Source organism: Arvicola amphibius, chromosome 9 (assembly GCF_903992535.2).
Source record: "Arvicola amphibius chromosome 9, mArvAmp1.2, whole genome shotgun sequence".
In the NCBI taxonomy this organism is placed as follows: domain Eukaryota; kingdom Metazoa; phylum Chordata; class Mammalia; order Rodentia; family Cricetidae; genus Arvicola; species Arvicola amphibius.
The window spans coordinates 101,198,906-101,211,660 of record NC_052055.2 but is presented as its reverse complement, the minus strand read 5'-3'; the positions used below and the strand labels follow the sequence as shown (position 1 = coordinate 101,211,660).

The window sequence follows — 12,755 nt, the reverse complement described above, 5'->3', positions numbered from 1 at the left end:
GGGTTGTGGTTAAGGGGAATTAAAATGTGCCAGGAAGAAGGCATGGTGGGAGCAGAGTGCAGGCATGATGCTCCAGAGAAGAGTGGTTCTGCCCAGCACTGACGTTTCCTGGGCTAGGTGTACTCTCAGCTCCCGGTGCCCTGGGTGGGGACTTCCAAAGGGAAGAGCCCTGCAGGGCTCAGAGGAGGGTCTGTGTAGCAGCGAAGGGAAAGAAGCAGGGCCTTCCGGAAAGGGGGCCACCGCTAAGGGGTTACCGTCACTGGGCTCCTTCCCCATCCTTAGAGGTATTCTGAAACTGGCCTCTCGTGAATGAGTGGCCCTGTCAGTCTACATCATCCATTTTAACCACTGTTGTAACCCCATGCTTGATCTTTACAAACCAAACCGATGAGCTTCAAAGTATGGGCCTTGTACTTGCAAAGCCATGTTAACAAGGCTGAAGGCAAAGGACCGCAGCGATTCTCCTATGGGTAGCAGCAGTCTGGCCAGGTGTGTTCCAGCCTGGGCATATTTCCTTACTGCATGCTCACGCTTGTTCTTACAAGTACCCTAGCACACAAGGCCAGATTTTCCTTTCTTTTGTAAAACAAGCAAGCAAGCAAATAAATAAATACGCCCCGAACAAACAACAAGAAAGAGCCACCTGCGATGTCCTTTGTAGGCGACAGCTATAAAGCAGCTCTAGTGTGTACCTGCCAGGTTCAGACTACTTTAGCGACTTTGGTTCTGCACACAGAGGCTGTCCCTCTGTCTTGTCCTGAGGTTTCTGCTGGGTGGTTTTGGCAGTTTTCTAATGTGCGGTAAGGATAAGAGATGGTGTCAGTCTTGGGGCAGAGCAGGGAAGGACAGCCTTCTGCTTCTCTACATAAGACCAAAGGCGCCAGCCTTTCTACATTGTGGTGAGTGGTGGGCCCGGTTAAAAAGCCTAAAATACAACACCAACAATATATGTGTCCTCCTAGGTACTTTCTCGTGGAGATCCAAAAAATGTGAGCCTATTCCACCATGTCTGAAGGTCAGAGAATTTGAGCTTATTTTTATGCTTTCATAGTTGTTGACAGCAGGTGTGGCTATAAACAAGATATTCTGACCTAGGGTGTGGTTATTTGATGTCTTGAACCTTAAGATGGCCCATGGAGGTAGATCCGTTCCACCCTAACCAAAGGTCAGAGAATTCAAGCATAACTTCTGTTCCTTCTTTTGAAATGGGAGGCTTGACTTAGGGAGCAACTGCCCACAGGATACTTGGTCTAGGGTGGGTTCACTGCCCCAGACATCAAATAGCTTTACTCAGAAATTAATGGCTTGATGTATCAAGTATTGAAACAAGTAATTGTTCTGGTTATCCTTTGTATCATGTTAATGTGGTCTTTTGCCTTCTTTCCCCCTTTTTCTATTGGGGTATAAAAGTGTATGGAAAATTAAGCATGGGCAAACTCAGGACTCAGAACTCAGAAATTCAGCATTCAGGATTTGCTGAGTGGCCCTCCTGTGTCTCTGTGATTCTTCCTTATCTCTGTTCTTCCTGTCTAACATTTTGTACAAACCTGTCATGGCTAGGCAGCCCAAAAAGGTGGCTCATGACACATTCTGAGGCCACTTGGATAGGCAGGCGTCAGAATGGCATTTTTTTCCAGCATCTTCCAAAGATACTTAAAACAGTTTACTTTTATGTCTGCTGTTGTTGACACAGGCTGTTTAAAGGGGCTGCTGTGAGTAACACTCAAACAGCCAATCAGTGAACCTCATAACAACAGAAACTTCTGACAACTCTGGGACTCCTCTTCAGTGAATTTTAACAATTGCTTTCCTTATTTCAAAAGTAATGTAATTGTGATTTGTAAAAATGCCAGGTAGCACAAGGAAGGGACTTAAAAAATACCCATAATGCTATCAATCATTAACAATTGTTACTTATGATAGCGCAAGGAAGGGATTTAATAAATACCCATAATGCTATCGATCATTAACAATTGTTACTTTAAGACATTTATCACTTCTTTTATTTGATTGTGTGTGTTTTACATATATAGATGCACGCTGTGCTCATACTACAAATGTATATGTGATGTACATATATCATAATGTGTACATATGTTATGCTCACATGGTACAAATGCAATCATATATGCTATGCCTATACTGCATATACACACTTGTGTATTATATCTATATCATGCACATACATGCAGAGACACATTAGATGCTCACATGTGCATACTATATACATATCAAACTCTACATACATGCAAATGTGCACATGTGGGTAAACACACCAATGTAGGGCACACGCTTTCATGCTTATACATATAGCATAACTCTACTGTAAGCACAGACATGACCCGTACTCATTGCATACACACACATATATGAGCATGCATTCTTGATAACATCCCGTGTGCATTGCATAAGGATGCACACACACTGGCCTGGTTTACAAGCATGTACCTTGAAGATCTTGGTCTCTGATGACGTTCCCATCCCCACCCCAACTCGGCTGCTGTTGCTTACTCCAGCTCCTGCTCCCAGACTTATCCCCTGGGTAGCCAGTGTTCACTGAAAAAGCCTAGCAAACCAAGCTTGACAGTTCCTCCCCAAAGGAACTCAAATGTCTCCACTGCCCATGGACTGGGTGTAACAGGGACCAGCCTACAGTATGGCCTCCAGGGTTTCCACAGCATTAGGGCAATACAGGCCTTATTCTCTCTCTTCTTGATCAGGTTGCCAGGCTCTCACCTGGAGACGGGTGTCACGTAGTTCCCGGGGAACACCCCGGAGACCCCGGTTTTCAGGGAAGCCCCCTTGAACCAGCCGTCCTGGCACTTCTCAAGCACGCGATACATCTCCCCCTTACGTAACTCCAGCTCGTCATTCTTCTGGGGTTTGTATGCATAGAGAGCCAGGTACCTGTGGACAAAGGACAAGGGTCAGTGGACATGTCTGAGGGGCATGCTAGATGACAGAGGAGGCACAGGACGATGAACCCCATCTAAAGAGTAGCTGATCTCTGCAGGGCACTAGAATTCAGAGGTCACCTACCCTTTACCTCACTCGATCCTATCACAGCCCCCGAGGTGGAGGAGGAGAGCAGGTGTGTACCTGCGGGAGCACAGCACTACCCTGACCCACTGAATAGCCGGGCGGTATGTGGGTGAAGTGAGGGGCTTTTTACTTTGTGTCACAGAGGGGAAGAAGCTCAAAGAGGCAGGGTGATGCTCAGTTTCCAGGATTCCTGTATCCTGGGCCTGGTCTCTGTAGCTCACCACGTTTTCCCCTTTTCTCTATGCTTTCTGCAGTGTGGTCTCCGAGCAAGATGAACCTTAGGGATAGTTGAGTAAACTAGCTAGGCCTGGTTTTCCTGCCAGGTTTCTCTAGTCGGCCTGAGCTGGACAAGAACTCTCTAGGCTCTCTTTCAGAAAGGGCGGCTTCTCCACGCTTTCTAGAAACATTTGCACTGCTAGTAATTATTTCACGTCTCCTTTACTTACAAGCCTCATTTGCAGATAAGACTGAAGAGGCATCAGCCCTTTGTGTGCCACACTGAGGATGTGTGCATCTCTTCCATGCAGCACTTAGTGAGCACAGAATAACCTGGCAGAAAGGCTCCCCTCCTTCTGGAGTCTAGGGAACAGCTGGACTTGACCGTTAGAGGAACCTGCATCAGATCCTTGCTTGCCGGATCCAGCCACGAAAGCGGATGGGCGCCTCAGTTCCATAGCAGAGGACAGACTAGCCATCTCAAGAACTGTGCCCCAAGCTGCGGGCTCGGGGGCATGATCGATCTGTCCTGGGACTGCAGGTTCCTAGAAGGTCCTATAGTACGGTATCTGGGGCTGCTAGATCCCAATGGCATCTTCCTGACTCTGCAAAGGACCTTTAGAGGAAGGGGAAGTAGAAACACAGCAGTTCACTATAATTCATGTCAGGACGGAGGAGGCCCTGAGGCGGAGCCTAGAATAAAGAGTCCCACGGAGGCCAAAGGTCTCCCCACCTTCTGTAGGCCTTCTAGTTCTTCTACTCAGTGGGGCTCAGTGGCCTCTGTTAATACACTTCTGCCCCTAGGATGAAAGCCAGGAACACCAATGTTTGGGAACACCCTGGGCTTCTGAAGGCAAGCAGCCATCAGGAGACGACCCTCCTCCCCAGGGACATGTAGATTCCCGTGTCCACCCATGCCTGTGACAGATAAGAAAATCAGGGTGTGATCCATGGGAACGGCCAGAGGGAAAGTGTCACTAACAAGTCAGACACATGAAGACTGTGTTTGGACACCGTGCTGGCTTGTTTTATGTCGACTTCACACAAACTAGAGTTATCTGAAAGGAGGGAACCTCAACTGAAAAAAAAAATGCCTCTATGTAAGATCTGTCTGGGGGCATTTTCTTAATTAGTGATTGATGAGGGGAGACATCCCATTGTGGGTGGTACCACCACTGGGCTCCTGGTCCTGGGTTCTATAGGAAAGCAGGCTGAGCAAGCCCTGGGGAGCAAGCCAGTAAGCATCACTCCTCCGCGGACTTTGCATCAGCTCCTGCCTCGAGGCTCCAGCCCTTACTCCTTTTGATGATGAACTGTGAATGAAATCAACGATGTTTTATCACCATGCTAGTAAACCTAACGAAGGCACTCGTCACGTCCCAGATGCACCTGTATGTGCACCATAGGGGAGAGGGTCGTTTCCTAGCAACAGGTGCTGAAAGACAGAACAGGACCAGAGGTGGCTATGTGGGAGGACTGCGTCGTAAGACAGCCCATGATGTAGATGTGAAGTGCCAATCCTGACTAAGCTGTCCCCTTCAGTGCCTTTATGACATCAGATCAGTCTGTGACGTGGGCCACAGCAGAATGCTAAGAAGGGTGACTGATGGCTCCCTGGAGTAGTGTGGGTCTCTAGACAGCTAAACCCACCAGGTTAACATATGCCCTGGGTGGTAACGGAGGGGCTCACCTACTGCCTGTAGTGGGGCAGGGCCCAGGCTTTGCTTCCCTATTAAGAAAGACTCGATGCCCCATTTCTGTTCATCTCTGGTGCTGTGTAGCTTGGTGGGTACAGGAGTGAATTGTGGCCCCATAACCTGTTCTTTGCCAGAGAACTGTGTTTGTGGGTTAGCCCAGGGCTACACCCGGGCCAAATATCTGACTGCTGCTGTCTTCGGAATACCCCTGCATAAAGCATGGAGTCCTGGGGCCCCGTGCTGTGTGTGCACGTGTGGCCTCAGGTCACTGGACACGAACATGTCTGAGAAAGCATCTCAAACCCCCAGGCACTGCTGCCAGGTCTCTGAGCAGGTTTTCTCAAGCATCAGGAAATGCTTTCCTGTGTGGCTCATTCCCTCCTCGGAGACTCTCAGACTGGGGCAACTGCTTGAATGAAGGTCTCGGGGTTTCAATTTTCTTCCTCCCCTCGCTTCTCTCCCACCCTCCTCACGGAATTCCTATGTGGTCTGCGGGAATCGAAGCAGCTGCATTCTCTTGGCAGGAGAACTCCCCTAGCAGGATGCAGCTGCTGTGGCTGACATTAGGTCATGCTCAGCTCATGAGGGGCTGAGTGCAAGTTCGGGGTCCTGTCCTCACAGCAAACCTTGCTCAGGGGGGACAGTGCTCCTGGAGTCCAGAGAAAATACCACACAGGCTCCTGCCTCAGGACGCTTTTCCCACCGTCTACCTACAACATTCATCCCCTACCCAGCACACCCCGTGTTCCAACAGGACAAAGAGTTTAAACCCATGGTTCAGTTGCTTCTCCTCCCTACCTGGCATTTGGTGCATTCTCAACAAATACTTGTTAAAGCAAAACAGGAGTCCTGGTTTGCATATTAATTTAACCCATTTCTATTAATCTGTGTGTCGCCACGTGGCTGTGGCTTACCGGCTAAAGTTCCGGCATCTGTGTCAGGTGGGCTCCATGGATTCTCTCTGACTCTGCCTCCTTTTCCCCAGCATTAAGTTTAGTTTTCCCCACCTAGCTCTGTTCTCCTATAGCTCTGCTATAGGCTCAAATCAGTTCCTTTATTAACCAACAATATTCACAGCATGCAGAGGGGAATTTTACATCATCAGACCGCAGTGTGCTTTCTGCAGCAGGATAGAGCTATCTCTGGCCATTCACCTGATAAGTAAGGGGCCATTCAAGGGGACAGGAGTCCAGCACTCTTTTGATCTGAGTGTGGTGAGTGGGATGCAGGCAACATTTCTTTTTTTTTTGTTTGTTTGTTTTTTTTTTGAGACAGGGTTTCCCTGTAGTTTCTACAGCCTGTCCTAGAACTAGCTCTTGTAGACCAGGCTGGCCTCGAACTCAGAGATCTGCCTGCCTCTGCCTCCCGAGTGCTGGGATTAAAGGCGTGTGCCACCACCGCCCGGAAGACAACATTTCTTATCACATCTGGGAAGTCACTGCATTACAAAGTGTGAGTGGCCAGGATAAATGGGCCACCAACCTCTGAAGGGCCACAGAGGAACAGCTGTCAAATAGTGGAAGGCCATTTCCTTTTTGAGATTATCTTTTACTCTGTATTTTAGGGTCCCTTATGTGATTTAATGGGACACTATCTTTGCAATTATTTCCCAGCACATGAAGGGAGTGGTTCTCTCTCTCTCTCTCCTCTCTCTCTCTCTCTCTCTCTCTCTCTCTCTCTCTCTCTCTCTCTCTCTCTCTCTCTCTCTCTCTCTCTCTCTCTCCCTCCTTCTTCTAAAACACTGAAAATGAGGATTATTTCTCAGTAGCTTCAAGTCATCTCAAGACTTTTAAAACCAGAAAAGGCCTCTTTCTCTTTCCACATCCCACGTTTCCCTAACACACAGGTGTGGCTCCTAATGAGATAATAAGGCAGGGAAGTGGGGAACTAAAGGATGAACATGGCTGCACATTGGCTGTCCTGGCACTGAGCCGGCAGGCACCACCATGCAACAGAGACCCAGCCTAATGCCTACCCCTTCACTTTCTTCAGTACAGAAGCTGCCAAGAGATGCATGATTTAGGTTTTCAGAAATATAGATTTGTATTTCATGCTGCGTTAAGCCTCTGCACACAGGGGCGAATAGCTTCTTAGGAGTGGGATGCCCAAGGAACCGCATGCATCGCATCACACGCTCAGTGGTACGGACAGCGCTGAGGTGCTGACTGACGCCCAGCAGGAGATTGCATCCTTTCCCGACCCGAAGCCCTGCCTGCTTCACTTCTCACAGCACAGCCACCAGCTTTGACTTTCTTTGGGACCTTATTGATCAGGTGTCAGCCCTGTAGAAATATGACTTCATCAGGGGCACTGGTGAGACAGGGCAAGGGAAGAGGGGAAGAAGTGTCTACTGTGTACTGGGCTCCACATGGGCCCCGAGGTTTCACAGCTGGGGAAGCAAAGGCCGGAAAAGTCCGAGACTCTATCACTGATTTTGTATGTTCGGAGTCAAGGACAGGCCTGTGATTTAGACCTTAACATGGCCCAAGGGTGGGGCCGGACACCATGAGAGCCTCAAGCCTGGGTGAGCATGGCACAGGGTAGTCTAGCTCTGGAGTCGGGGATACCGTCAGTCAGCTCTGAGTGCAGGCCTACAAGGCTCGCCACATGGGGGAGTGCCATTTGGATTGCAGCAGGGCACTGACAAGATTTGCCTTTTAATCTTTAAAAGATTTACCTTTAAATTGCGTGTGTGTGTGTGTGTGTGTGTGTGTGTGTGTGTGTGTGTGTGTACATGTACTATGCTGGCAGACACTAGAGGTCTCTAGAGTCCTGGGTGTCGGAGTTACTGGCAGTTATGAGCCGCTCATCGTGGGTGCTTGGAACAAGGGCAGTTCCTGCTTAGCCTCTGAGTTGCCTCTCCAGCCCTTGGCCTTGCCATCCTTCTCTGAAATTTGCTTTGCTTCATGAGACCCCACCAAGAGTCTCAGTCTTCCACGTTTAACCTATAGGTGATCAGTGCTGAGTGCAAAACTTCACCATAAAATAATTCATTGTCAGAAATAGTCTCTTCCCTTCCCTCTCTGGGTGCCTCGGAGGGGTGACCAAGGCAGATGCCGGGGGCTTCCTTGTGTTCGGGGTGTGTGTATCTGGCATGCACTTGTGCGGAGTGGGACAATGACTGGGTAGCATGTCACCAAGCTTCTGGTCTCCTTTACCAATCAGTTGGAAAGCGTGGAACCCATACACACAAGTGACATGTATACAGAGACCCGTTCTAGCAATCAGAGTCTAAGAAGCCCACTCCCTGTACTGCTAACTTCAGATTCCTAGTGACAGCTATAGCAATGTCACCTTTTACTGCTCCTTCACCCCTACATTATCTAGCTGCCCCGCCTGGTCTGTGTGGGTGGATGTCTCTTGTAATGCAATGTGCCCAGAGTCTGGCATGGAACTGGGAATACACAGGTGTACTTGTGGATGGCGTGGTCCTTAGCCTCCCGGCTGTCATTTTACACTCACTCAGAAGGCTTTAGAAGCGTGACACGGGCCTTCAGCAAGTGCTGAAGATGGTCTCCTGCCACCTCCAGATCAGCTGGCTACCACCATGTGCAGGTAATCACCTCTCCAAATGCACAAAGGCCCACACTGAAAAACGCAACTACAGGAGGGGCCGTTACACTATTACCCTATAGCCTACGTGTGGCTTTCATGCCAGTTACAAGCGGTGCCTCTTAGGAGCAGTTAGTCAAGGACAAGTCGCTCCTGACTGAAGCTGGCCAATCGTTAGAGGCTGAACGTCAGCGCTAACTGCCATGCCTGGAGTCCCGAGGCAGAGCTCAGACTGGACAAACTGGCAGCCGTGAGGACTAGGTGTGGCCCTGTGTGTGCATGTGCAATGGTTGGCACATGCGCTGCTCACCCATTCCGTGTCTCTTCAGTGAGCTCTTTGCTGCTGTCTGCAGATCTCTCTTCCGCTCTAATCATGGAATGAATCAGACCCTTCCAGTGCTTCTGCTCATTACCTATTCTTTCTCCTCCAGATGGTGGCTGGCTCACATTTCTCCATCACTGAGTGAAAAGTCTGTCCCCACTGCATCTTCGAGAGGTCCCGCTTCTGCTTTGTCTTGTTAGAGCCACCCAGGTACAGGTTGTGAAGATGTGCACCCATCGATTAACTATTGGGCTCAAAGGATGGGTGTCAGGTGGACTAGGAGCTATAGATGGTGAACAAAACCTGTGCAGGCTCTCTCTACACAAACTGTGGCAGCAAGGACGCTAAGTGAAAGAGTCTGCACAGGAAAGCTAACTATGTCTTCTGGAAGGACTGAGCAGGCTCTGGCACTGAGAGGTGAAGGGGTGACTGGCCTCCTGTACCAGCTGCCGTGCCCTTAACTGTGGGCAGACCTTAGCCTGGTTAGGAAACTAAAGCCACAGGCAAGGCGCCAGTGTGGTACTATCGCCAAAGCTGACCTGGAGACTGGCCTCTAAGATGCTTCTGGGGAACAATACCCGAGGACTCACACTGCCCTAGAGTAGTGGTTCGCAACCTTCCTAATGCTGCGACCCTTTAATACAGTTCGCTTTAATACCGCCAACCATAGTTATTGTTGTTGCTACTTCTAACTGTAATTTCGCTACTGTTATGAATCATAATGTAAACATCTGTGTTTTCCAATATTCTTAGGTAACCTCTGTAAAAAGTACCATTGAGCCCCAAAAGGATTGCAACCCACAGGCTGAGAACCACTGCTCTAGACTGACCCAGCCTTACCGAATGGATATTAGTAGGTTATAATGGCACCCCGCTGTGGGACAGAGCTGGCTGTTGGATGAGTCTGTCATAAATGACTCATTTTCCTGAGCTGGGCATGGCTTCATCAGTCTTTCTCAGTATCCCAGGACATCGGGCTCACATTGTTCTTTAGGATGGGTTAGTAGCCCTTGGTCATCAGAATGGAGGGTGCTAGGGTCATGGGGAGTGTTAGCTTACAAGTGACTCACTGTCATGCAAAACACGTCATGTGACCGGTGCCAACCACTTGATTCAGACACCCAGTATCTATCCAAAACTATCAGCCTCTGTCTCCCATCCCCCAGCTTCCTTTTCCTGGCCTAAGTGATGAGCTCTCTTCTCCCCATTCTTTTTTTGATTCCTTGACGTCTCCCAGATGACATCCGGGGGGCCACCTGCAGCAGGAAGTATGTGGCTCTCCTGATAAGTGGTGATTGTGCTAAGTGCTTTTGTTTGTAGGTGGTGCTCTCCTAGGAGTTAGGACTGTCGTCCGTCCGCATGGCCTGGCAAGCTGGTTCTGGAGGAGGCAGATACCCCTCACCCAGGTGAATCACATCACAGATGGGTTTACAAATCTGAGGCCTCTGCTGTGCTGTCCTCTCCAGTCCACGGCCTGCAGCACTGCTCAGATGAGCTGCCTCCCGCTGGGCTGCTGGATGAGATGCCTCAGTGGCTCTGTGTCTTTCTCCCATTCTCTTCCCAGTCAGTGCTGCTTAGTCACTCACTGGTCCCTGTGTGCTCTCTTGGCCTCCTTTACAATCTGACTCAAAGATGTCCATGGAGAAACTGAGGCCAGAATCTACTTCTCTTGCATTTGGGGGTACCCTGTTCAAATGTGGTCCCATCACTTTTCGGACCCCTCAGAAGGCTTGGCTCTGACCTGGGGCATGGCCTCCAGGACCCGAACATTCATGGGCCTCTGGCATCATGGCTAGCGGATTGGCCAAATGAATGACACTTGAGCACAAGTATCAGAATTACGGAACAGCAGAAAAGGAGCAGAAAAGCATGGGGTGAGTCACTGTTTCAGAGGAGCACACTGTCACGCAGTGTGCCTGCGAACTGAGAGCCTTCTTGTGTGCCAGATCCTGAGGAACCCGATGTGGAACTTTTCTATAAAGGCAGAGACCTGCCATCAATCACTGGCCTGGCTCTGTCACCAGCAGGATTTTTAAGACACACAGGGACTATGGATGAAAGTCTGTTGTGTTATGGATGAGAGTGTGTGTTATGCCCTCCAGGCATAACGTGGTCACTACCATCAATCATAGCAGCTGGCCCCTGCAGGAAAGCTTTGTAAAACTGAGCCTGTTGACAGCCTGTGGTAGTTTGAATGGAATTGGCTCCCATAAACTCATACAGAGTGGCACTGTTGGGAGGTGTGGACTGGTTGAAGGAAATGTGTCAGTGTAGGGGCGGGCTTTGAGGTCTCTTTTGCTTAAGCTTTGACTTCCTGTTGCCTTCTGACCAAGATGTAGCCAGCATCATGTCCACCTGAATGCCGCCATGCTCCCCACCATAATGACAATGGCCTGAACCTGAGACTGTAAGTGAGCCACACCAATGAATTGTTTCCTTTGTAAGAGTTGCTGTGGTCATGGTATCTCTCTACAACAATAGAAACCTTAAGTAAACCACAGCCCCTTAAAGAAGGAGGGGTGAGAAGGTCATTAGACCCTTACCTAAGGTCCAGCCACTCCCTCCCTCCTGTACCCATTAGCTGTATGTAATTGTGCACCAGAGGATATGGTCTGAGGAGGGGCTAGAACAGTGGTTCTCAACCTTCCTAATGCTGTGACCCTTTAACACAGTTCCTCATGTTGTGGTGACCCCCAACCATAAAATTATTTTGTTGCTACATTATAATCATAACTTTGCTACTGTTAGGAGCTCTAATGTAAATATCTGATAATATAGAACATCTGATAGTGACCTGTGAAAGGGTCATTTGACCCCCAAAGGGGTTGTGACTCACAGGTTGAGAACCACTGAGCTAGCGTATACAGGAGGTAGAAAGTTAACTGAAAGAAAGGTCCACTCAAGCAGCTTTTGGGAGGTCATCGTTCCTACTGGAATAAAACTTTTTGATGGTGCAGTTCTCTGGGGGCAATCTGCACCTCTCTTCTATAAGTAAACCCCTCACTCATGCTCCTATAAACCCGATAAACTATTGGTTCACTAATTCAGATCTGGGTGAGGTTGTTCCTTTGGTCTGTTGGTTGCCCTATCTAGAGTGCATGGATGCGTATTCCTATCTCCCTAGGAAGCGTGAAGGCAACAGTGTATGATGGAGCTAGTCCATCACTGATCACTGATCCATACACTGTCTTCATCTGGACCCTTGTCTGGACTGCCAAGGCCATAAAACCCTGAACACACTTGGTGTACTGCTGCTGCGGTTGTTTTTGTAAATATAAATTTTATCTCATGTTCACATCGAGGATTCTGAACATGACTTACAGTTACTGTTACAGGAAGCGCCGTCAATCAAGGGAGTAAGTGTTCCAGAGAGAATGGACTGGTGGCAGGCTACACACCTGCTTGATAAATTCACCTTCTAGTCAGTAACATAAAGCTAGAATTTTAACCATCAGGTTTTCAAACTGGACCATGTATATCGCTACAACACGAGTGGGATTTCTAAGCATTCTTGGATGCTCAGTGGGCAGCCACGGATGCATACTCTTAAGTTTTCTCTGGCCTCTTAGGAGGTCTCCGTTTGTCTACTACTCAGGCCATCACTGTGTTACCTGCTCACTCACCCCTACCCAAGGCCATCATTGTGTTACCTGCTGACTCACCCCTACCCAAGACTATCACTGTGCTACCTGCTGACTCACCTCTACCCAAGACCATCACCATGTTACCTGATGACTCACCCCTACCCAAGACCATAACTGTATTAATTGCTTCACTCACCCCTCCCCAGGACCATCACTGTGTTACCTGCTCACTCACCCCTACCCAAGACCATCACTGTGCTACCTGCTGACTCATCCCTACCCAAGATGATCACTGTGCTACCTGCTGACTCATCCCTACCCAAGACCATCACTATGTTACCT

General features: G+C 49.0%; 1 protein-coding gene across 1 annotated transcript in view; it reads right to left on the bottom strand.

Annotated features, from left to right (window-relative positions):
• Positions 1-12,755, bottom strand: part of Sh3rf3 (SH3 domain containing ring finger 3) — a 258,560-nt gene that overhangs the window by 43,423 nt on the left and 202,382 nt on the right. The window contains exon 6 of the mRNA XM_038343904.1: positions 2,737-2,907. Coding sequence (XP_038199832.1) covers positions 2,737-2,907 — 171 coding nt within the window. The remainder of the gene's footprint in view (positions 1-2,736; positions 2,908-12,755) is intronic.